At 37.7% G+C, this 26,951-nt stretch overlaps 2 protein-coding genes across 11 annotated transcripts in view; one reads left to right on the top strand and one right to left on the bottom strand.

Moving 5' to 3' along the window:
• LOC105202776 (regulator of G-protein signaling 17) overlaps positions 1-26,951 on the top strand; it is a 52,582-nt gene that overhangs the window by 20,094 nt on the left and 5,537 nt on the right. For 2 of the 7 annotated variants that reach the window (XM_026135797.2, XM_026135798.2), the window contains 3 exons: positions 22,645-22,949; positions 23,605-23,616; positions 25,860-26,259. In XM_026135797.2, the coding sequence (XP_025991582.1) occupies positions 22,645-22,949; positions 23,605-23,616; positions 25,860-26,259 (717 nt within the window). Of the gene's footprint in view, positions 1-16,150; positions 18,758-22,644; positions 22,950-23,604; positions 23,617-25,859; positions 26,260-26,951 lie in introns of those variants that run through there. The other 5 variants (XM_026135799.2, XM_039447157.1, XM_011171444.3 and 2 more) reach the window with 5 other exon arrangements.
• LOC105202778 (protein charlatan) lies at positions 1,766-13,394 on the bottom strand. Of its 4 annotated transcripts, none has more exons than XM_011171450.3 (8): positions 12,888-13,394; positions 9,158-9,346; positions 7,896-8,081; positions 7,003-7,310; positions 6,097-6,677; positions 4,968-5,270; positions 3,749-3,853; positions 1,766-2,791 (listed from the first exon to the last, which is right to left on the bottom strand). In XM_011171450.3, exons 2-8 carry the CDS (start codon positions 9,243-9,245, stop codon positions 2,293-2,295), a joined length of 2,070 nt encoding a protein of 689 aa, XP_011169752.1. In that variant the 5' UTR covers positions 9,246-9,346; positions 12,888-13,394; the 3' UTR covers positions 1,766-2,292. The 4 variants fall into 4 exon arrangements, with proteins under 4 accessions (XP_011169752.1, XP_039303089.1, XP_039303087.1 ...); XM_039447155.1 differs by lacking the exon at positions 12,888-13,394 and adding an exon at positions 12,606-12,861; XM_039447153.1 differs by lacking the exon at positions 12,888-13,394 and adding an exon at positions 11,928-12,558.

Consider the following 26,951-nt stretch of genomic DNA (forward strand, 5'->3'; position numbering starts at 1 on the left):
CACGAAGGTGTGAAACAATATTGTGAATACACACTTGCAGAACCACATATACTGCATATACATATTAGCAGGCTACATGTTGCCAGCGCCACGATGGCATTACGTAGACGAAGGAACTATAGGAGTAGTATCAGGAGGCTGTCTGGAACATAGTTTCCTAGTGCAACGCAGTGCAGAGAATTTCAGCGTTATTGTCATTTATATGAACACTCGTATAAAATTCCTATGTTGCTATTGCGTCGCCTGCCTGTTAATGTTCCTGCCTAACGTAAGGCAATGATTTGTATGACAATGTAAAACTATATATGCAACAATTAATTTAATTTACAACACAGCTCAACTAATTTACGCAAAGGCATTTGTATAATTGTTTCTTCCGTTGCATCGTTTATCTAGCGAATTGAATCGAGTTGTTGATAATTTCAGAGTAACGTTAGTCCAAAACCAAAAACCGACAATTGTGGTATCGAACGGTTTTAAATTTCATCTAATTATCAACTGTCGACATCAGAACCTTCTCTCTTAGCTATGCTTTCAAGGTTTTGTGTTACTGAATGGTCGAAAGTTTGTTAGAGAATATAATCGTTCAATGACAACATTATTTTCGATAAAAAATAGCTGTTTATTCTGTATGATTAAATAAATCCTGATTCACGTGATAATAATGCAAAAACAATTAGTTTATAATTAACAATTTTTCTCTGCACACAATATGTCTGTGTGCAGATATATCTTCTTTTAAAACTTGTTCATTAAATTCTATCTTATTATTTTAATAATATTTTGACGTTCATTGATGCCCAATATTATTGCAATAGTTCTACAATATTTGTCTCGACTTACTGAAATTGTAGAGTGAAACTGACGCGAATGAGAAATTAAAAATATTGCTTATAATTGCTTATAATTATAACTACATATCAAAATATTATTGTAACTACGTATAAAAAATTATAAATATTTTAAAAAATTAGTTATTAATTCTTATCTAAAAAAATCAATATGTACTTATATTTTTTCTAGTTTTTGTAAGATAAACGAGTTTTCTGATTATTGTTACATGTTGCATAAGATCATGAAATATCGTTTCGCAATGCAAAAATAATTATATATTGCTTTTTTGTTGAAATACAGGGAAATAAGGACCGTAGCGACAACTTTCGGATCATTTATAAAGCTCCGCCCATCTGCCTTCATGCACTATTGATTATACACCTTTACTTATATACCCACAATCGATATATAATTTCTTTCACTACAATATCTACTACTAATAATTTTTTTATAAATTAAAAAGAAATTGTTACATTATGTTTTACATTGTTATTTTAATCGTCTTTTCATTGTACTTGTATTAATTAAAAATAAGAATATAATTATTATATTATACATTGTAAACTAAATTTCAAGAAATATTATTAAAAATTGATTATAGCACCAAAACGTAAAAAACCTTATTTATAAAAATGCAAATATTTAAAAAAGAATATCAGCAATTTCTTCTGCAAGCTTTTATTGCATGGCACAAAAGACATATTCACATAATAATATAAACAGGTTTTTTTTATACAAATGTTTTATACTTTATACATTAAATTAGTTTTATAAAACATGGCTATGTATTTTATCAACCGTGGAATTAAATTGCTAAAATTTCACTTATTAATAGAAATGTCTAGAAAAAAGCGATGTAAGATATAAAGAAAAAGATAAAAAAGAAATCTATAAAATATCTGTGAGGGGGAATGCGTGAATTTATCATAAATTATCAAAAATGTTATCTCATTTGTATAATTTTACATAAAAAGTACAAGTCTCGTGTACTTTTAAATCTTAAGAAAAAATCATTTACATAACATTTATAATTAATCTACATATCTTATCTAATATTAAACAGTTAATACTATTATGAAAAAAATTATTTACATTCTTATGTTAAAATACTTTCAATAGAGACTTATATTACATTGAGATCAAAAGAAAAACGATTATTTATTTGAAAAATTATTATTGAACTTATACAGGACAAAATTTATTTTTGCAATAAATTAACATATTTTTGAGAAAACATCTAAATCATAAATTTTTACATAAATGTTCTTTAATGAGAAGACTTAGCAAAAAAACTACGAAAAATATGTCAAAATTTAAATTCTCTCGGTCAAATAAAAACTAACCTTTGTCAAGTTTTCTTTTATGAAAAATTATGATTTATCTAAATATAACTTGAACACTTACAATTAATTAAAAAGTATATTTTACATTCTTAATCATTTCCAGCTTCGTTCGCTGTTATCTATTATATCTATAATTCGGATTAGTGAAAAACGTTGCTTTAAGTGTAATCGAGGAGGTGGTCGGTGCCGAACTTTTTGATAATTGATTCTTGGCCGACCAAGATCCTCGTTTATGTCTCCATAATATATGAAGTGTCAAAGAAGCCCTACTATGATATGGCCGATGAGTCTTTCCTCGTGCCGGCGCATGTTTCGGGCATAAATGACACTTGAACATTCTCTGTGAAGCTGATCTTTGAAAATTTTTACTTTTAATTTTGAATTTTTGAATTCTTACATTTACTGATCCTAAGGCTGGAATTAAGTATCGTTTTCTATGATCTCGATGCCATATCACTTGTCTTGGTTGACTTTGCTTCCGAGATCGTCTTTCTGCCAACTTCTGATGATTTTCCTTCCCATTCGGCCCGTTCACGGATGACGTTTCCAAAACCTGTGATGATGATGGTTCCGAAAGTCGGCTAGCTTCCTGTGACGTCAATAGTGACTGCCAACTGCATGTAAAATCATTATTAGATGTATCGGTAACGCCGTTTCTACTCCCGTTATTATGATCGTTCAAATGCGACTCAAGATCATCTCTATCGCTCTTGAAATCACAGACGTGACACATGACGAGGTCACGACTGCATGCCTCGCGGTTACCATTGCTTCGGACGACATCGTCATCGTCGTCGTCGTCGTCATCGTCACCATTAGTGCCGCCTATGCGACGGTGCGACCGCTTCTCCTCCTCCGTGGGGTATGCCATAGTTGTTGCAGTTGCAGGGGACTTTACCATCTCGTGGCTGCAACCACCGCGGCACTGTTCCATAAGTTACGTTCGCGTCATTTTTCTACCAACGAGTGTTCATCGTAGTACGACGTAAGAGAAATAAAACTGTGTAACTAAGATAAAGATACACATCCAGCAACAGTAGCGCGTATCAAAATCACGCGCATGGTCTACAACATCGAAAGCAAATGAAGCGTGCACATAGTGACATACGATCTTGTTTTTTTTTTAAATAAAAATAATATTAAAAAAATGACGCCAGAACGTAACAAAATGTAGGAGGAAGAGAGGATAATGACGCGCGAGATGACGAATCGTCGGACCGCATCACGAACGGGTTACGATCAATATATGTCGATTTCGTATTGCATGCAACCATGATGGAAAATATGACATCGGATATCATTCATAAATCGTCCGCACAGCAGACGATCAGAACCGATGACAAAAAGTTAATGCATACGAATCGTGACCCGTTGTCGAGCGCACCAACATTAACCGGATGAGTGAACGTAAAATTCAAATAAATTCGCCGTTTGATGTCGTGCGACATTCATTGCGTAATTAATCGTGATCAAAACAAGGAAAGGGGAGACGCAACAAAATTGCAATTAACTGAATAAATAAACGGAAGCCGAGTGTCACGTGCAGCGACGATAAACGCCATGAGACTTACCCGAGTATAGTACTTGGTGGTATCACAGTGGTAGCAGGTGCAATTGCTGGAGCCGGTGCTGGAAAAACTGGTGGCCCAGGTGGCGGTCGTCCTCCTCCCACGGGACTGTAAATTCAATAATGAACAATAAATAATCGCATAAATTATTCGCCTGAGAATAAAGGTACTCCAAACTTCTGTGAAAAGTTGAATTTAGTTTGCGAATATTTTCGCCGTGCAAAATTATACGAAGTATTCGTTCGTCGACATTCGTCGAAGAAATAAAAAGAAGAAAAAATCTCTCTAATATTTGCATATTTAAAACTATATTTTTTTTTATTTTATGAAATTATATAATTTGAGAGTTATAGATTTTAATTTCAATACATTTTTTCGTTTTTGTCTAAGTAATTATATTTATGTGTAATTTTCAAATCACCTGGGATTATCTTTATCAACAGTTCAGCGTTACAAATTTAATTAAATTTTTATGTACAAATAATTAATAATAGAATCTATTAATAATGGAATATATTGGAATTATTTCCATTTAGTGATACAAGTTGACACAAGCGTGTCGATCTGTCTTGATTCAATAACAAAGATAAAATGTTTGTGTTGATTTGTATCACCATGGAAATCTATTTTAAATCCTGAATCACAATAGCCTGAATTTTTAATACACGAGTGAATGCATGAGTAAATTGAAATAGCTGTGTACTGTTATTTAGTTTGTTAATGAAGTTTCCAAACTCTAATTGAGCAAAAAGAAAATAGACGTTGCTCATTATACGATGCCGTTTGTATTGTACAATTACATGTAGTTAAATTTGACGTAATTAAACATTTCACATTACACGCAATATTATTTTTATTAATGGTAGCCACAAAATTGTATTAAACTTACTTATTATCATTATCTCTAACTTTAAACTCATGCATTTTTATCGATATATCGATAGTCTTAAATCTGTATTTGTAAGATCTGTGAAAATTTAATTGAATCGATTTTACTAAATACTTATTTATTTAAAAGCTATTTCAAGGTTTTTATGATTTTTAATTTAGCATTATAAACTGTACAGTAAATTTGTGTAGAAATTAATGCATTTAGTATTGCAATACATATATAATGCTCATCCAAAATTACCTTGATACATACTTTGTCAATTCCGGCCAAATACATAAATGACTTCATCAAATTTTACTGTATCAAATACAAAGTTAAGGAATGTCTTACTGCAAAGGTTGCTGATGACGATTACTCGGTGGTGGAATACTCTGAGCCGTTGATGTTGATGGCACACTAGTGCGATGAGCGTGCACCTGATGTAATTGCAATTGATTCGCGTCTTCTCCAAGAAACGAACATCTCGAACATTGTCTCCTGTTGTGTACCTTTAGAACGTGCGTTGCCAGCCTCTCAGCGCGTGCTGCTTTGTACTCACACAAGCTGCATCCAAATGGTTTTGTATGCGTATTCAGATGCCGCTTTAAGCACCAATTGTCAACTCCGGTCCATGGACAGTATACGCAAGTGTACCTTGATATTAAGATTGTTTCAATGATTCAATATAACTTTCAATACGCAAATCAATGCATGAGTAAATTGAAATAGCTATATACTGTTATCTATTATCGATTAAATTCGTTAATGAAGCTTCCAAACTCTAATTTAACAAAAAAAATTAGGCGCTGCTTATTATGCCGTTTGTAACGTATAATTACATGTTGTTAAATTAAATATTTTGCGCAATATTATTTTTATTAATAGCAGAAACCGAATATTATTAACACTACTTGTTGTGATTATGCTCTAACTTTAAATACGGTTTTATCGATATTTGTTTAATCTCGTGAAATTTGTGAAATTTTTTTTCAACAATTTTATCGGTCTCGTTAAATTGATTTCGCTAAATTCGATTTACGATAATATCAATACATAAAGAATTTTTTATGAAATGTCACATTTCGTTTATAAGCATGAGGATTTTAATACTCTGTATACACGACTCAACATATTTTTCCTGCGAATTCTTTTTCTTCGAAAAACTGAATGCACTGCAATTAGATGTAACATTCATATACTTTTTTAAAATAAACAATCATACAAATACTTTCTAGAAATTGTTAAAGTATATGTTATAGTTATTCAAAAATTTTTTACTTGTGAAAGTAATGAAAATTAACTCGAAAGTGTAATTCAACATGTATAAAAAAGGTGCCAAAAAAACAACATGACTGTATACGGAGTGTTAAATTGTATAAATTTGATATTCAAATATATTAAAAAAAAATTATATACTAAAAATAGGAGAGTAACTATTAAAACATGACGAAACGATTTATAAAGTGGACGTAAAACACACCTTCGTTCTTGCGTCTTGGAACCGCCCTTAAGATGACTTTTGCTATTGCATCCGCCGTTTTGTACTCGCCTGCCTGTATTGCAATTGTTTGCATCAGATTGCGCTATGCCAGCCGGAGAAGGCATAATAATCGCTTGATGAATGCTGGTAGTTCCAGTACCAGTACCAGCAGATGTAGCAGCGTTTGGCTGCAGCTGATAGCCCTTATTGCTAGCGAAACCGAATTGATTGCTCATGTGTTGCTGTTGAGGTTGCTGTTGGCTGACGTTGACAGTCGTCGGCGTTGCTGCCGTCGAGTCTTGTTGCAATGGCTTGGGAGCGGTTGTTCCCGCCGGTCTTCGTATCCTCGATAAGTCGTATGGATGATCACGGTGCATCCTCGTGAAATGCTTCTTCACGTGATCCGCACGATTAAACGCTTTATAGCACATGTAGCAATGAAACGGTTTTTCTTCACGATGGATATTTTCATGTCGTGTAAAAAGGTCTCGTCTGTCCGTACCATAAGGACAGTATTGACAAACATAACGTTTTAAATTGTTCGTAGTTGCCGCAACTGGAGTAGACAATGTAGTTGTGTTCTGTAACAATTTATGCTGCTTAATTTTTAATCAGAATGTAAGATGTACAAATAGTGCATTATACACTTATGAAGGAACAAAGATAAAACAAAGTCAGCATGCAATTGTCTAACGCGTCCTGTCTATTATAATTATTAAATTCAATTTAAATTTTTTCAATCAATTAAATATGATATATAACTGGTATTTTTTTTGCAAATAATTTGTTTTATTTTTTTGTATAATGTCTTTTTAAGAGAATTTAATTTGAATTGAAATCTGAGTTTTATCTTTGAATGAGCTTAAGATTATATATCATATATATTGTGTATGATAAAAATAATACCTGTTGCAAATGTTGTGGCGTAGGCGCGGATGGCAGTTCTTGCAAAAGGAAGCTCGATGTAACCGGCAGTAAAGCCGCAGGTACAGTTTGTGTTTCTTGTGTTCTTCGAGAAGGAGGAGCTGCTCTTTCGGCGCGTTCACGAAGTCTTTCTAAATATATCACTATATCCTCCACTTTAAAATCCGTTTGTAAATAATCTTTTCGTGGTGAATGATGCCTATTCCTACTGCCATCGACTAAGATTCTCGATGAGTGATGTTCAATAAAGTGTTCGGCAACTTCTCGTGGACCACTCGTTATGATATCTCCTATTAAAATGAATGAAGTTTAGTTCCGAAAAACATCCATTTATAATAAATTCTTTTTTTTGCTCTTCACTAAACAATTAGTATTATTTCTTCTTGATTTAGCAATTCTTTCGTCATATACTTGTGTGAAACAAATGTCTTCTCTTGTTTTTTGTTTTTTTGTTTTTTTTTTTTTAAGGATAAATGTGTAATATGATTTTAAAAAATTTAGTTAAATATCTCATTACTTTGTCCAGTAGTGACTAGCAAATCAGAGAAATACGAAGGAACAATATCGTCATCATTCAAAACAGTACGATAGATAATTAGTAGAAGGACTTTTCTCACTATCTACCCCTGCTAATCAATTTATTTTTATCTTGTGTCAGCTAAACTTTTTACACTATTGGATAGAAAATTACTCAACTATACTCTGTGTGCTCTATCGATCTAGACCTTTAAGCGTGAGATTGTAAACAAGTTAGCCTCGCAAAAAAATTTTTCAGGAAGGTTTATTTCAACGTTATTAGATCCGTGTATTTAGATTCATTCGCTGAATATTATTACAACAACATTTTTAATAATGTAAGAATCGTGTATACTTACCACATTCGTCACATCGCCATATGGCTTTTCCAGCATGGTAAGCCGCGATTCGACTTCCATCGGTTCCCTTAAGTGCTTCGTCTTCGTATGTCCAGTTCCCTTCATCACTACCTTCGGTACCATTCTCGGTATCGTCGTCATTTTTATAGGAAACTGAGGCTTCAAACTCGTTCTGTACGCTCGACGCTGTATCAACGAAATCGTGATGAATTGTAAATTAAATTCTTCATATTTAACAGTAAAAGAAACTCATCGAGTTTTTATCAAACAAATCACTCGTTAAACCATATCAATCCGATAATTAGTTATCATGTGAGAATAACTAGTGAGAATAAATGTAATTTCGAACGTTTAATTAAATTACTATCTATTATAAATGGAATTTTCTTGATTGTTCAGCATAATTAACGTTGAACAATTAAATAATTTAGATAATGAATCAAATAGTTTGGAATGATGAATTACATGGAGGATATGTACACAATTCCAATAGTATTTCTATAATGCTCGTATGTTGCGTAAAGAAAAATGTTTATTGAAAACTTATGATAAATTTATAAATAAAATTTTTAGTTATTCCTTTTATTATACAATTTTGTTTATATAATCAATTGATAACATCTAGATAATAGAATAGTATCAAGAGTAGTCACGGTAGTATCTCGCGCCAAGTGTACACGTAGTGTGAGACGACAACGAAGTTGCAAGACATTCGTGGCTATATTTACGCGAGCCACCGAGACAAGTGGTGTTCACATTTTTATATCTCAGCGACGGCTGAACCGACTGTGTGTGTGTGTATGACAATGAGTTCAATTAACTAGTCTCAATTAATAACTTGAATTTAAATTGTTTAATAAAAGTGAATAAAAAAGCAAAAGAATCAAGGAGATTGAAGGTACAAGTAGGCTCTCCGCATGAGAACGTATTATGTTACGTACAGATTTAAGTTTAAAATCTTAACACTTAAAGCGTAATGTAACGCGATTTTTGATCAGGAGAACCTAATATCGCATCAACAGCGTGCTCTCGTTTCTGTTGTGAAAAAGATATATAACGGATAAAAAACGCAAAAAACTATACTTATCTTTTTCTAAAACAGCAAAAAAAAGTGTCAAGTATCACGCGAGTGATAATGTGTTTAAAAAAATTTGAGTGATGGGTATTTTCCCAGGAATGCGTATTTATAAAGAGTTTTCTAAATCAAACCCAAGTGGCATTGTCTTAGGCTAAAAAAGATTTTATATAGAATCGTAACTTACTTCTGTGATCGGGATCTTCGCCATAAAGTTTCTTTGTAATTTCTCTAAACATATCCTCGTAGTCCATTCTCGTTCCATTTCCTTCCATTTTAAGGGTCGGTAACGGTTTCCCAACGTCCGCAGAACAATAAACCTTTTTTCTTTGTTGACCTTAAAGGCGATTTATCTACCTGAGTCGTCACCAAAGACCTAAACATAAAAGAAAACTTTTTCTACTTGCTAGACTCGTACGAATTTCTAGAGAAACATCACTATTTTGCAATTTTACTATTTTGTTACAATTTTGAAAGAGCATCAAAAACTTGAATCCATTATACAATTGTACAAATTAAATTTTAAATATAAAATGAAATTAAAAACTAAAAACACACAAAAATAATTTTAATTGTTCAATTAAATTTCCTGTTATAAATATAATTTTCTTGATTATTGAATTCAACTTTTATTTACAATTACGATAAATATCAAGATTACGTATAACTGCAACGTTCGTGAAAAGATACGAATAATTCTCGCAAAAATACTACAGGTTATATAATTTAAATGTTTGGAATTCTTCAAATATCTTCTCGCAATTGCTTTATTTGTTATTTTCACAATTAAAGGACATCTAAAACGAATGTGGTAAATATTTTGTTCGGAAAAACTGATTCTTATTTTTTGTTATGTTTACAATATTTCAAATGAATCTAGAAAGTTGAATACAAGAAATTATCCAATAACTTTTCACTTATGCGTCTAAGACAATTAGAAAAGAATTACAAAAATTATAACGAATTTTGAGTGTAATGAATTTTATTAGTTAATAGATATTGTATACATTACATTAGTATACAATTATATTGCATAATTATTGTATTATAATTAATTAGTATTGTAATACGTAAAGAAAAAATGTGTTTCATATTATAAATTTGAATTATATTTATATTTTTCAATTTTATACAGTTACACGCGTGTCAGCGTACATTGTTAGCATGATTAAATTCGTCAATTGCATTTGACCAGATGTGATTAAATGAAAATCATAATGATGAGAGAATAATAATGTGAAAGCTCTATTATACTGGCAAGATTTGAACACATTTTTCTCGTGTCTTTATATCATAAATAGAAAATAAATACGTTACATAAAATAAATTCGAAGCATCGGAGCTGTGTTTCATAAATATGGAGAAGAAGCATAGTGGAGAGAATTAAGTGCACAATGACAATAATGTGCAAAATTTTTCATAACGAATTTTTCAAGGATGTATGGGTCATGTCTTAAAACATTACTAAAAATATAAAAATTTCATAAAATATTCTAGTATTACGTCTAAATTTTTTATTGTTGATTAGGAAAAAAGAATAAAGAAGAATAGAGAAGTACTTTAATTTTTTAAATTTCGATAACTTTTAGCTCGTGATGGATAACCAAATAAGATTCAGAATAGTTGGACGGTATATAAAATGAGTCACAGTATTTGAACGGGTAATATCTCTCTACAATCGATAATAAAGAAATATGACGGAAAAAAATTTTTAAAGCATTTTGTTAATTTTTTTGTAAATACTGTGTCTTGCAATGTGCGACTGCATGTTTAAATACAATTAAATGTTTTCTTTATTAATTTATCTAAGAATAACTGCAAGATTTTTTCTAAATTTTAAATGATCTCATATGGTATTAGAAAAAAAATTCTGATTGTGACTAATTATTATACATTATAAATAGATTACTGTAAATTAAAATAATCTGTAATTTCTCCTTGGAGAAAAATGGATGCCTTCCTCGATTAATTATTAGATTTCATAAATCTTGCAAAATATTTATCGTTTAGAATGGAAATATGTATTATAAAATTACTTCTTGAACTTATATCCTTATTTTTAACAAGTTTTTTTTAGTATTTTACTAAGATTTAATAAGAATTGTTTAACAAAAGTTTTATACATTCTTGTATTTCAAACTTCGCCATTTCTAGTTTTGCAAGTTAAATTTCTAATTTTTATATATTTTCGGATTTATCGAATTTGAATATCGAACCTGTTGAAATATTTACCTGTTGATTTATTTTTATCGGTTATTATCATCTCTTTTACATAAATATTGTATTTTGATTGATTTTAATCAAGTGAAACATGCACAAAATTTAGCACTATATTCAGCAGGGGTGGCGACAGCATCCGGAATGAGAAAGGAACGAGCGTGTATTGATCGTCACGATTGCTGCTCGAGAAATTGAGAGAGAGGGAGACGGGCGGCTACCCCGCTAGTAACCCCACGCTATGTGTGCGTGCGCATATACCAGATTCGGCCGTGTACATGTACGCGGAGGGGAAAGCAAGAACGTTTCTATACGTGGAAGGGGTTACCGTGAAGAATAAATCAATATGCCCCTCCGCCACCGATCGCAGGCACGTCCCCTAGAAACGACAGATGGTGGAGCGCAGAGGGTGTTCTAGAGCGTACTAGTGGAGCTTCGCATTTCTGCGCTGGTTGAGAACCTCTACTTTATGGCGCGGAGAGAAGGGAATAAAGAAAGCCGAAGGGAGAAAAAGGAGAGATGACATGAGCGGCGGGAACACGGTTCGGTCGGTCGGAATAAAGGCAAAGACACAGTCCTCGAGAAAGAGAGGATGAGAGAGCGAGAGAGAATGAGAATAACGGAAAAAATAAAGTGTGGGAGAGGGAGAGGGAGAGGACGAGAAAGAGAGAGAGAGAGAGTCTCTTGAAGACAAGCGCAGTGCCCCATTCAAATCCATCCGGAAATTATTGCCGACTAACCAAGGACGTCAGGCAGGTCTGCTTCGCGCCCGCGCGTGCACATGTACACGATCGTGCACACGTACGTAGCGCGATTGCACACACGTACGCACGATCGCTCGCGTACACAGCGAAATCCGAAAGATCCCTTCTTTTCGCTTCGCTCTCTTTCGTCTCCGCTATCCGCTGCGTGGAGACGCGCAAAATCGTCATCCGCGGCCATTCTCGTCTCGTCTCGTCTCGTCCCGTCCGTGAACGCGCGCCGCGTGCACACGTCGCGCGCGGAAAAGGCTGCGGCGAGAATCGCTGCCGCCGGCTCAGCATCGCGTACGATATCGCGGAGCACCCGCGCGAATGGCCGCCCCCGCGCGCACACGCGCGCTCTTGGAACACACATGGACACCCGGCACCTCTCTCCGTCTGCCTCACTGCGCGCTGCCCGTCGAAACACCGACGAACACACGGACGTCGAGACATAGCACATATAGCCGCGCGCTCCGCGCGTCTCGATGGGTATTCGCGTGCGGCCTATTCGCGATACACAATACGTCGGCCGTGGTGGCGGCCTCTCCTCTCGCTCTCGTTCTTGTTCTCGTTCTCGTTCTCGTTCTCGTTCTCGTTCTCGTTCTCGTTCGCGCCGCGGCTCGGCTCGTCATCATTCGTAGTCGCATTCACATTCGGCTCTGATTGTCTACTTGCCGTTACTTGTCGCATCTCCGTCCTCACCGTCCCACTTTGCACGTTCCCTCGATCGTTCGATCGTTCGATCGGCGCACAACCCGCTACTGTCGTTAGAAGAAGTGAAGCAACGTACATCTTGAGAGAAATATCCTCGGCGAAGACACCGGCGATCCGATATTGACGCTGGACACGACAATGACGCCGAACACGACGATGGTGGTTTGCAGTACACAAACGCGAGAGGATACACGGACAAGCACGGATCTCGAATGTAGAAAACGTCTTTCTTAAATTACCTACCTCCTTGTGCCGTTGACGAAGACCAAGTGCAAGACACTCTCACGAAAATCGTTGTTCGAGGAAACGTTATGCTGGTTCGGTTGCAGGTTGTTTCCTCGACGGCTGTCGGGTGGCGAGTGGGTGGGTAGGCGGGGTGGCAGGCGGACAGAAGTGGGTGGCTCAGGCGGGTTGGGAGCAGTGGTGTGTGGGTGGTGGCGTGAGGGAACCCAATACCACCCTCCTCGCCCATTCAATCCTCCAGTATTAGGGGGAGCAGTCGAGCCTGTTTCCACTCCCCTCCCTCCCACCATCACCCAACAACCCACCACACACCAACAGCTGGCGACGATAGACCCGTTTGTACGTATATGTGTAGACTCTTATACACACATACACCTATACAAGAAGACATACCCGCCCTTCCTACGAGTCTCCCTGCACGTCTGCTTCTACATGTGTTCACGACGCAGCCGAGCACTCCAGGGGCGAATAGGTAGAGAAACGCGCGAGGATAGAAGAGACTTGGGGGGGAAAGGGAGGGAGGGCGAAAGAAGGTTCGAGAAGATCTTTTAAATTCTTTTTCGAAGAATCTCTAAAAAGGTTTAAAACAGGAATGACCTTGAAGATCCCTCTCAGCGTGTCGCTAGCTTCCTGTCTAATTTATTTTTGAAACTTAACAATGTTCTGAAAAGAGAAAGTCCTTCGCTCGAACGTTTCAGGAACCAACGGCAAAAATTCTTTCTTCGGACAAAGGAAAGAAAGAAAGAATGATTCAAGCACACGATATTGATATATAACGATGTTGGTATAATTTTTTATCAAAGTTGATTTTTAGAGAAGAACTAGGTTCTAAGGAAGACTATATTTATTGAACCTCTTATAACGTTAATAAAATAAAAATTATTCTGGATATAGCATCAAAATTTTTGTAATATTTCTAACAGTACTCTATTCAAGATTAACCAATAGTACAATATATGGAACTAAATTGGAAACGAAAATTGTTTATAACATTTTCAGTAAGTTTAAATCTTTAGAAAGCACCGCTGGCATATACGCAGAGCTAACATATCCAAAGCAAGAACACTGATATCAGAAGTCCGCTTCAGCCGATAAGCAAGCAGTCGACCAAACCGACTGTTCCCAGAACTAGTTTGGGTTCTCTGGGTCGGCATTCTTGCAGTGGGTTGTTCCCTACCGAGAGTACGAGACGCGTTGTACCAGCGGCACCCGGCGCTCTGGCAACCTTCATTTACATTCCGCCCGGCGTTACCATGTGTAACGTTCCGTGACGCGGGTCTGAAATTAACTTCCAGCGCTCCGTCACTTCGTTATCATGCAGCCGGAGGCCGCCCCGCACACGGGCGCAGATCGTTCAACGGGAGCAACCGGAGATACATCTGCATCCGCATCCGAGTCGCAATTTAGGAACGACGAGTGCATCGGGCTGCTGCCGACGTCGGCGTATTGATCCCTGCCCCTGTTCAGACATTCCCTTACGCTCGCGCGTCGCCCGTCTCTTCCTTACGTAGATACGAGGCGGAAAAAACTAACGGAGGGATGATGATGTCTGGTATTGGCCGCGGTCGCGTGATCGATCGGACGTCGCGCCGCGGACGGAAGGAGGAGATGGTACTTTAGCGCGAGAGAAATTTCCGCTCTCGCACCACAAACGCGGAACTACTTAACTTAAAAGCCGCTAAAACGGCGATGTGCCAAGGACGATAGCATCGGTCGCGGCGGGGGGGAGGGAGAGGGATGAAGAGGAGGAAAATGAGATTTACCACGAAAATGTAATATCCCTAAAATATATGACGAGAGATTTCCATAAAAATCTAAGCACATAGATCTGCGACGAGACGACTATGGCGAGGCTCGTGTCTATTTATTTTTGCGTACAGACGCCTCCTTTCAGAATATAATGATATTTATAATTATGAAAGAGCCTTATATCCATATTTTGCAAAAATATCCTGGCATCATCGTTGTCACAAATGCGTTTTGCTTTCGCTTTCTTCTAGTTCTCTTATATCACTTTTATTATTAGCTGTTTATTAATCTATTATTAACTGTGCTTTATATAAGATTCAAAGTTCATCGAAAGAACGATAGTTTCAACCTAGCAAGAATTGATAGTTTTAATTCTCAGTGTTATCAATGTCAATTTTCATTGCAATTTTCATTGAGTAAATGAAACGAAATTAAGAAACCCAAATAATTTTTTCTAAATATAACATACATTTCACAATTGCATTAATATGCATACTATGTTAAGAAAATTCTCTACGTTAATAATGATTTGAAATTATAAAGAGTTGATACTAAATCCAAAATATATCTAGTGAAAAAACTTAAGTCCGACGGGAAAATAAAAGTCCAACGATAATCTTGAATATATCTTCTAATCTCTCTGCCTTACCCCATCTTAATGATATAATGTAATGAATTAGCAACAGCAGAATTACAATCATCATTTATAGTTACAGTGTACATTAGGGCGTGTCTTCAGGCTATTCATTATTTCATTACTACACATCAAATTTTTATACAAATTTTTTTAGAAAGCAGATTGGAAAATAAAGTCAAAAGAGAAATTGGTCTTATTAAAAGAGAATTTTAAAAATGTATATTTTTATACATTTGCGTATTTGCATGTTTGTGCATATTCGCAATAAATATTTGCATAAAAAATCCGATGTCTATTTATACTTTGCCGAAATATTCGGCTGTTCTTTCGGAGTTACGGCAATTTATTTATCAAACAATTTTGTGCTTATCTATATAATAGATTCTCTTAACATTTCAAGACTGAAATTTCATTTATATTTTATAGTTACTACTCGATTCCCAGTGGATGAATTTACTCTCCGTGCTTGAAACGTGAATAATGGCGATTAATTTATCTGTCTACTACGTATTGATGATTCCATCCATAATTAATGTTATCATTAAGAGATTATTCCATTTTGTAACATTTCCGATTAGTTTGCTTGTGCTTCCGTTTAATCCTTGTTCTCTATTCGCGCTCTATCCTCCTTCATCAAATTACACCTGCACGGATTTCCGTCGTCGCGATCATTTATACGAGTCATAGTCGTAACGACACTTCTGTGATTGCGGAGAATCGCGAGAGTATCGGCGGGTCATTCGCACGCGAGGATCACGAGCATCGCGATGATGACGGCGATGCTCGTACATCGGCCGATGGCTCGCATCGCATCGCGTCGGCGTCGGCGTCGGCGTCGGCATTCTGTGATGGTAACAGCGTCGGCGTCGGTCTGCGGAGACGTGTCCGCGCCGGGCAGCTTCGCGTCGCGGCGCTTCGCGTCGGCGTCGCTGGAATCGTCCGCGAGACAGGCAGACAGTGGTGGCCAAGGCACCGTGTAAGCGCGTGTAACCGCCATATTGGCCGAACTCCGGACGACAGCTCCTCGCGGGTCGTGGAGCTTTAAAGCTCCCGACAGCTTTCCTGACCGTTGCCCGAGTCGGCCCGGGCGTAATAACGGGGGACGCGCGTAAAGTGGAGCGAGGGCGAGCGGTTCTCGCGCGGAAAAAGAGACTGCGAGGAGAGGACACGCGATAATACGCCTTCGAGCACCGCATCGGGCAGTGAAAAAGAGCTAGAGAGAGAGAGAGAGAGAAAGGGAGAGAGAAAGATAAGGATAAGATATAACACGCGGACGTAGCAGTGATAAGTGTTCCGGATACGCAACGTAAACCAAGGGAGAATCACGGTGATCGATCGCGGCGGTGCATCCGAGTATCAATATCGATCTTCCTACTCCGCGGGCATACACTCTCTCTCAATTCGTATCTTCCGAAGGTTTCTTTCGTCGGAACAAACTCCCGCGTCGGATTCTGCGTCGCTTCCGTTATATCACATTCATCAACTCTCGCTCGCGACGAAGATCTACAAAGAGAAAACGTCAATGTGCTCCGAAAACGGTACAAGCTGCACCTCGTTCGAAATTGTACAAGAGAGGATCGACAACTTCCACCAATATTATCAATAAATCTAAATTTCTTCCTAAAACTCAATCTTCCCAAGAAATACCGATTTCGTGAAAGCAAAGATTAACGCTCGACCGGAAGTCTTCCGATAAACTACCAAGCGATCAATCGACGAGAAGCTAGCACGAAGATAGCCTTCAGCAGTCTACCTTGCCGGCGTGACAACGCGCGGGTTCGTCTCTCCCTCTGGTCTCGACTGCTGCCAATCAATAACCGGCGCATCGACTCGCTTACGCTCCACTCTCCTTCCTTTTGTCTCTCTCTCTTTCTCTCTCTCTCTGCCTCTCTCTCTCTCTTTCTCCCCTCTCTCTACCTCTCTTTACCTCATTTGTCTTCCCACTATCTCATACTCTTACTTTCAACACTCATCTTCTGCTCAACTAAATACGTTAACATTCTCTCTCTCTCTCTTTCTCTTTTTCCTTTCATTGCCTTTCCTTTTCTTCCTATCTTTCTCTTTCTCTCTACCCTATCCATATATATATATATATATATATATATACACCTATATCTTTCTCTCTCTCCCTTGCGCCTTCCGCGCTCGCGCGTGCGAGGTGCGCGGAACGGGTGCCTGTCAGCGCGATCAACAGCATCAAGAACACAGGCAAACGCAGCGGTAACATCAGCAACGGTCCGAGCCAACGACAGCAGCCAGGAAACATTTAAGCTTGGCCGCACCAGCGCCTCGCGCAACATCTTCCAACAGGCGCGAGTACCTATTTATAATTCCATCAAACGCAAAGGGGAACGAAAACTGAATGAGGCATCGCGTACGGCCACCTAGATCAGCCGCGAAGAAAAGAGATGTCGATGTGAGATTGACGCTGGCTCGAGAACGTAGCACGGCGTGATGCAGCCGCACCTTTAAATCGCGCGATTGAAGAATGTGATGAGTCGATCGCGGGCGACATCCTCACCGTTATCTACATCACCGTCATCGACATCGTCCTAAAGCTCAAGGATTCGGTCCCGTTTGATTGATCGAAGGAGTGAATTTTCTAAGTTCCGAGGCACGGGACCGCGTACGTATCTATGGAGCGCGACAAACTTGCTCGATCGTATCGCGCTCATTCTTAACAGTAAAGGCCATCGGTAGCAAAGAGAATCTCCACTTCCTGTTCCTCTCTGTAGCGTGTCTCGCATCCGCGCACTCTCGCCTTTCTCTCTGTCTGTCTTTCTCTCCCTTTCTCTCCTACCTCTCCGACTCGGCCGACCGACCAGTCGATCCGCGCGCGCGGCTGTTCCGTTAAGAGAGAGAGAAGGGTGGAGGGCGCCGCGAAAGGGTGACGGTGTTGGAGTGGTATCGCGGCGCGGGTGGTATTAACGAAGAGGATTGTCAAGGGGGACAAAACGACGGACAATCGGGCAACAGCAGAAAGTGGAAGAAAACGGAAAATGAATGAAGTATCATGCGCGACATCGACGACGTAACCCTCCGCTCGTTGGAGTCCGTTGTTCAGTGTCATCGAGCGACGTCGCCATCATCGTCGGCGTAGTAGCGCCTCGCCCGATCGCGAGGCGAGAAATCCGCTTGGCGGCTGGTTGCTTGGTGGTGCGCGTACCTATGTGTCCGTTCGCGAGTCCGTGAAGGGTTCGTGCGCTGGGCTGTTACGCGGTTTCGGCTGAGGGGCACTGGTGCGCGCTGGGAGCATGCGGGCTTCGGGCGAGGCCCGGCGAGGCGGCTCCGCGGGAGGACCGGGCTAAAGGAACGACCGCATATCGGAAGGGACACTCGCGAACGCGGGCACGGTGCGCCCGCGGCCGTGCCCGCCCCGCACCCCCGCATCTCGGCGCCGCGCCGGTCACGCGCCGATTAGCTTGATCCTGAAGACGCGGAAAGCGAGCTGGGCTCGCTTTCGGACGCATGGAACATGATAGAGGTAAGAGGGCAAGACGTGAACGTTACGTCTGTCTTATGAAAGGACTCAGCACGGAACACTAATGGAGTCGCGCTGATCTCTTCCCGAAAGGAGTATTTAACTGGCGTCAGCCAATTCGATTTACAACGTGATGAGAGCGCAATGATATTTCTAAACACAAATATGTATACATGGCAAACATCGCGGTTAAATCTGTCAAGCGGGAAGTTTGAAAAGCTGTAACAAAGCTGTAAAACTTCCTACGTATATTCCGGATGTCATTAACAGCCTAATTTTTGGAAGCCCTTTCTAATTTAGTTCCATGCAAATAAACAATGTGGCTGGATTGGATATTGAAAACCGATTGCATTCAACCGTGTTTAAATTATCCCAGTATAGAATTGGATTATTGCAAATTAATTCTGAAATAGCGTAGTGTAATAACGCGAACAAGGACTATTATCACTGGTTAGAATCTCGCACGAAATGTCTACAGCTTGCCATTCGTTTAATATGTTCACGTAGGAACGTAACAAATTCATTTATATGGATATGCGCATACGCTTGTCTCGATCGAAAAATAAATTTACGGGATTGATTATTGGGCGAAGCTTTTGCAAAGAGGAAAACGGGGGTTGCAGCTTGCACGTGCTCCGCGATTGCGTGCTGCATGAAGCCAGTGGGCCGTTGACATGTTGACACGCAACTACGCGTAAATACTATCGCCGTTTCAGAATCGTTTTAAACGTAGTGACAGTATATTTGCATCTAAGAGATGCGGTGAGGAAACTAACATCCAAAATTATATTAAAAAATGTCGATCATCTCTTGCCAAAATATACACCGTGCCAAAATATACATTCCTGTACAAGTGTTGCTCTGTTTATTAACGACTAAATGAATTGATAATAAGTAGTAAACGCAAATAACTTGTTTCATTTTTCTCATAATTATCAAATTTAATTTTTTTATCGCAGAGTATTATAAAAGTAATAATATAACTTAATTAACAATATACTATTTTAATGTATTTTTTGTACACAAAAAGAACGGTTTTGCTAATATTTAAAAATTTAAGTGTTTAAAAATTTAGCTAGATGAAGATCTGAAAATAACTTTGCTGGACCATCAAAATAATTTTGTAGGACGTTTGAACCGATGGTTGGAATGTACAAATATTTTGGAGTATTGCTCATTTTGTTTAAGTGTCTTATATAATTATTTTGACGATTCAACAAAATTATTTTTAGACCTGCATCTAGCGAAATTTTTAGATACTTGAGCAAAACTGTTTCTTCCATGTATTTTTCTTGCATACGAGTACCTTCTTCAGTTAAAGTAATAAGATATTGAATTGTTGCCAAACGTTTCTGTTTGAAATAAATAACGAAATTAAAGATTATAATCATGTAAACTTACATTTTTAAAATTGTATATCTGTTTTTATAATATAAAATTATATAATTTACATACCAATTAATGGCGCACGCCTAGCGTGCTGTTATGTTCTACTTTTTACATCATTGTTTTTATTCAATAAAGAAGCAATAATGATCTAGAACTGAAAACTTCAAACAAATGCGAAGAGTTTAATGGGCAACGTTGAGATAAATTAACGCTGTTATAAATGCGCGAAGTTTTATTTTAGTAATATAATATTTTATTCAATAATTGTCTACAATTGACGTTTCAACATTTCATTATCTTCGGTGTTTCCAACTCAATTTTTATTTAATTATATTTTATTAGAAATACATTTTCACAACGTTTACAAATATGTGTGATGACACAAATCCTTATTATTATATTCAAACTATCTTGAAACTAACTCATGCAAAATTCATAGCTCGTAATTAATCACCTAGCGCGAAATGTTTCCTAAATTTCGCAGTGTTCTACATAAGCAATGGCTTTTGTTTCCATAATGTCTGCCAAAATAAATCATGCTGAGAGATTATTGAAATTTGCATCGTTATAGTGTCTCGTAACCGAAGTTTCGTTGTCGGAAAGACGAGATATGGAACGCAACGATATTGGAATTCGCCTCGTATAAACCGCGTGCTGTGCTTTTACGAGCCAGCCACTCGAAACGTGATTTTTGCGCATGGTCTTTTCGATTTCCGGTTTCTATTTCCTGACCGCTCTAAATCGCCACGCTCGCGTAAATCCGCGTCCGATTTATGTCGCGGCTATAAGCGATTAAACGACGGTCCTCTTTCAATCTTTATGACCCCGATTATCCAATTTCGATTCCCTTTTCCAATTGCTCCACATATCCGCGTTTCTTTTTCTTATCTCTATCTTTTTTTTTCTCTCTTCTCATCTTTACGTAGCTCGTTCGTATGCGCCACCACGTCTACTCGCGAACACGTGTACACTTTACACCAGTACCCGCTGTTTATCAACCTCTACCCACATCCCCTATAAGCGACTGTCCGATGTAGTCGTTATCGCGCGAGGCCGCACGGAGAACGGGTCATCGATATACAACACGGTGTAAAAATAAAGGGCCGCACGCGGCTACGTGCATGTTGCAGGCGTGTACACCCAAACTTCGTTTCGCGAATCTCTCGCGCTGCTAAAGAAAATGGGCAAGCCGCGCTTGAATATTTTTACGGGGTTTAGATACTGGAATAAATTTATGCGCTCAGAATTTCGTTCGTTTTTAGGTATTTCTCTTTCGTTTAACACAATGAAAAAAGGTACAGAAAGGATTTCGAATTATGTGAACTGCCACTTACAATTGATTTTTTTTTTTGCAATATTTATTTCTGGAATATACTGACCTTAATTATTATGTGTGTATTAATCGTTGAAATAAAATATCGACTTTCGTTGATATTCGTTGTTGTTGTTATACAATGTTTTTTGTAATTTCAAAAATAAAAAATGGTAAATGGTTAATGCGAAAACAAACTAGATTATCGATTTGCAATGAAGAAATGTCAAAACAAAGAGGAACAATCGGAAATGTACTGATTTCGAATTGAGATCGCGTTCTTAAATATGACATTAAAGGTTTAATCCTCTCTTTAGACTTTCTCTGGGAATCCAATATCGGTCAGCTCAGCCGTCTGGCGATCATGAATTTTAAATACCAGAGACCTCGAACGGAACAGCGAACGGAAGAATAATAAATCTCCGGCTACATCTCTCACTTCGATATCGCCATCGCCGGGCCGCGCTGAAAATACAAGCCAATCGATACGTGCAGCTGAGCGTACGACAATCGTATCCGAACTAATTGGTTGCTTTTTGAAGGCTTATGTGTCAATTATCGTACAGCCAGCTTATTTTGATTAAAGCTTAACTTTATCACGTTGCCACATGCGAGTAGATTGTCCTGTTCTCTTCTTAGGATTTATTATTTATGAGCCATTTAAATGAGAACTTAATGATCACAACTCTCTCGCTAAATGCTTAATTGAAATCTACTTTCGGTGTACAATGAATCCGTTTCTCTTCCAACGCTTCTCTAAGTTACTTTTGTAATTTTAATAATCACTTTTAACGCGTAATGAGAATACTTCTCATCTTATATATCTTAATAGTAAATTAAACTAAATAGATTACTTAATAGTAAATTAAATTAAATAATTGCATTTTAATGTACAGACATATTTAAAAAATAACTTTCGCATACGCAATTATTATTAAGTATCATTACATTTTGTACCAATATGTGTATAAAATGTGCACAATACTGGTATTAAGAAACTTCATATTATTAGTCTATATTCGAGGGTATGTTTCTAAAACATTAGTGTCAGCCACCTTGCGTAAACAAATCGCAAAGCCGACAAGTGGTCCATTGTGTTCCGGAAGCCACTGATTTAATAGAACTATTCTTAGCGCCGGGATAAGCTCGCACATGGTGTGCGGATTCAGAGGGCGGATGTCGCTTCCAGATGTCGAGTGGACTTGGTGCAACTGCAATGGGAATTGGCGTTAGTCACGGGACTGGCGGCGAAGGTGTAGCTGGTGGTTGCCGCCTCCGTGCACAGAACCAAGGCCAGGCCTCGGGGTCCACGATGCAGCACAGTAATCCGCAACAATCGTCTCAGCAGCAGCAGCAGTCGCAGCAGCAACAGCAACAGGCGCCCGCGTCGCAGCAGCAGTCCCAGCAACAGCAGGCGGCCGGATTCACGGGCCGATCGAAGAAGGACAACTGTTGCCTATGGTGGTGCTGTTGCTGCCCGTGTAGTTGCCCGTGGTATTATCAATCCTATCCGATCACATCTTGTACATCAATGCGACTGATCTTCAAGAAAATTGCTGATACGAAAGTCAAGCAACAAACATTTTTTTCAATCATTCTTTTACAATGTTAATTTAATATTCGTAATAATCGGTTATTTATAATGTAAAAAATCTTGATAAATTTTTTGTTTAAGTCAAACGTGAATAAAAATTCTTGCTCTCTTGGATTTTTATTTAAATTGTTTTTTTTTTTTTTTTTTTATAATATATTTACATTGATTAAACTTCTGAAGCAGACAGCACATCGATGTACAAAACGTTTTGCTGAACTATGAAGAACGATATTCAATTCATATGGCAATGGACAAATTGTTAACGCAAAGGAGGACAAATCTTCAAATTGCGCAAAATAACATCAGTCTTACTAATTACATACTCGCGATGACAAAAAGTCAACACAAAGAGTTTTTATTATAATTACTAGCCTAAGATAGATGAAAACGAGTAACGCGCTATCGTTATCGCGCGGCTATTTTCGTGCTTATTTCATCTACTGAACCTCGCTATTGAAACGATATCAGTCCATTGTCTTTAAACTCTCACGTGTGATCCATTTATTGCCGTGCAGACGTATCTACATATTGCCTTTCTATGTTTCATGCCACAAGTAGGAATAAATGGTAAGCAGGCCACGGACTGTGTGCGTTAATGCTTGTTTGTTATGTCGATGATGATGCTATCGTAATGCACGTATTACGGCTCACAGAAACGGGGTTATGCACGTACCATGCGTCCTTCCTATGCGAGCCATCTTTGCAGATTATGCGCGACTCATCATTCTGGGCTAGCATCGATCCGAAAGAGTCTATCTGAGGTGCAATGGCATTTCCGGAATTTCTACCGCGAGAATGTGCGACTATATATTATACTCTTCCGTTTCATCATATTAATACGAAAAAAAAATTTCTAAAAATACGTATTATGAAATATAACAATCTTTTTTGATTTTGCACTATAAAATTTTCTACTTGCTTCGTGTTGCGCAACGTTATATTTTTCCTTAACCCTCGAGGACAAAATGACTCTTGATAACAGTTTAAAGTTTCATGCAAAAACAATAACATATTTGGAATTACACACAGCTCTTAGTAATTATCTATTTTATATTGTTACAAATAAAACATATTTTTGAAAGACATCGCTGTTATTGAAATAAAATTTTAATGAATAAAAAGGCTACAAGCACGCGATAGTTTAACTGTTGTTTGCAAAATTAATCAAACGAAAAGATAGACTCTTGTAATATTTTACAACAAATATTTATAGCACATAAGAAAATATCATAAAATTACCAGATATTATTCTCTCATTCAGCCAAGCAGAATAACTTTTAGAAATAAATGCAGGTTTGATCGATTCAGACGGTAGCCGATACAGAAACGATCATTCTCCTTATTTGCCAACTACCTACCAATCGCACAAACTGTTAAAAATTGCCATTTATTTCTGCAGGCATGACTCGTAAACATAAGACAACCCTATCATCATGCACAAAAAATCGGCCTTGCAATAACCTGTCATGTGCCTGTTATCGACACAACTAATATTTTCTCTTGGTTCGATGCCGCCTGTTCACATCTCTGTGTATCTGGCGTTATCTGTGGTCTCGATTAAATTAGCTCTGATCCTGATCGTTAGTTGTCATTATCATCTGCTGTATTTGTGTGCGCATCCGCCGGATCATACTTCTTCCTTCGCCGTTCATTTTATATCTCTTCATATTCCGAGCTACCAGGTTTAATATTCATTTCTTACACATCTTCCCTTGCTTTTTGCCGCTCTTTCTCCACTGTCTACCATTGCATTTGCGTTCGCGTTTCTGCCATCACCTGCCTCATGTTTGTCAAGGCGAATATACATTATATATATTGTATATATACATATATACCTATATTACATGATAATTCCCCTTGGCGACGTGAATAATATCGACATGATACACTGTAAAAAAATTTTCTCAAAATTACCCATTCTGATAGGTGTAAAGGTACTAAATATTTGTAAATTTTCACGCATGTGTAAATTTGCAATATACAAAGGTAAGATTAATTTTGTAATTTGTAATTAAGCAAGTTACAAAAGTACATTTGCAGCATGTATGGAAAATTATAGAAATGATAAGGTCAATACGTTTTGCAATTGTATTACGTATTACACATTTAAATATTGTCTCTCTATCATACATGTTATAAACAATAAAATAACTACTTACTGTGCCTGCACATGATGCTAAGTGGGCAGAGTTTTCACGAATATAGTGAAAATTCACAATTCAGTAAACGTTTATCGCATTACATTTCACAGATACATGGAATATTGTTGTACTACGTAAAGTTACAAAAATTTAGATAAGTACATATAATATTTAAATATTCTGTTATATACGTAATTTTCCGTATAAAATAAGATATATGTACTCAATAAAAGTAAATCTACATATTTTTTGTGGAACTACATAATTTTTATAGAATTACATGATTTTTTTATATTTACGGGACTAATCGTGTAACTTTTACATCTATTATATGTAAATTTACTGAATTTTTTTACAGTGTAGTTTGCAATAAATTTCAATTTGATCAGTAGAATCAATCCGAATCTCCTCATAATTGTAAAATAGATTAGAGCAATCATACAACAAGAAATATATAATGATTACCCATTTTTCCTTTCAATTATTTTTTTCAATTATGTGCAGTAATAAGTAAAATTCACATAAGTAGTATAAATAAATGCTCTTCGAACATGATTTAAATACAATGAAATAGCTGAATAATTTTTCGGTATAATGGGATTAACATTATATATTGTTAACAATAACGGGAGGCCTATGAGATGGTTCTAACAAGCACTGTCATCTCAGTTTGGCGGCAGTTGGCGGAAATTCAACGGGTAGCGGCGGTGCGGGTGATCAGGACAAGAAAAAGGGTAACGCCGGTGTCGGCGGCGAGCACGGCAGCGGCATCAGCATCGCGGGTGCAGGTGCGGGTAACGGTCTCGACGGACTTGACGGCCTCGACGGCGGTCTGGAGCGCTGCAGTTTGGAGGAGGTTCGAGCATGGGGCTCGTCCTTCGATAAACTGATGAAGAGCGCTGCCGGCCGCAAGCTCTTCAGAGAGTTCCTCGTGAGCGAATACAGCGAAGAGAACATCGCTTTCTGGCTTGCTTGCGAGCAACTCAAGAGGGAGAGCAATCCTGAAACAATCGAGGAGAAGGCACGCTTCATTTACGAGGATTACATATCCATACTTTCGCCAAAGGAAGTGAGTACACTCCGTCGGCTATCGCAAGAAATGCTTTCTTGTTCGAGATAAAAGATCGTAATTGTTATTCGATTGAAGCACTCTGGAGCAGCCAACAAATAACCTCTAATCTATTATTTACAAATTTAATCTACAGTTATATAAAGTATCACAATTGTAGTTTTCTTATAAAAATGGAAATATATTTTTATAAGGAAAATAGAAAGATATAATTATAACTATTTTAGTGCGCATGACACTTGAAAATATACTGCACTAATATAAGAATGTTTTTATTTTTTTTTTCTGGGAAAAACTTGCTCTATTGTTATAGCATATTCGCGACCGAAATACAGATAGTATCAATCTAGAAATATGTAAGCAATTTCTAACGTAACCATCTATTTACTTAATATAATGGCATAGCGCAGCGTCATGCGCTTAGTATCTGCTACTTTGAATAGCCCGTACGATGTATCATAAGCACTTACACATTTCATAACATAAAATAATTCCTACCGGAGCTTCCAGAGCTGTTAGCTTTGACGATAGAATCGATAACGTTATTGAATGTATTATCTACTTGCGCTATTTTATCAGATTTTATCGAAAAATCGAGTATACGAACGCAGAGGAATTAAAAAAACAAAACAGTGAAATTAAATTGATCCCCTCCGCGGTTTGGAGCGAAGAGGGATCTACTTGTGCAATAT

This window comes from Solenopsis invicta, chromosome 3 (assembly GCF_016802725.1).
Source record: "Solenopsis invicta isolate M01_SB chromosome 3, UNIL_Sinv_3.0, whole genome shotgun sequence".
Classification (NCBI taxonomy): domain Eukaryota; kingdom Metazoa; phylum Arthropoda; class Insecta; order Hymenoptera; family Formicidae; genus Solenopsis; species Solenopsis invicta.

Coding starts and splice junctions, on each gene's coding strand:
- LOC105202778 (XM_011171450.3), bottom strand. CDS start 9,245: ATGGAAGGAAATGGAACGAGAATGGACTACGAGGATATGTTTAGAGAA. Junction 8,082..9,157: donor CGAAGATCCCGATCACAGAA/GTAAGTTACGAT, acceptor TCGTTGATACAG/CGTCGAGCGTACAGAACGAG. Junction 2,792..3,748: donor CCACCAAGTACTATACTCGG/GTAAGTCTCATG, acceptor TTTTACATGCAG/TTGGCAGTCACTATTGACGT.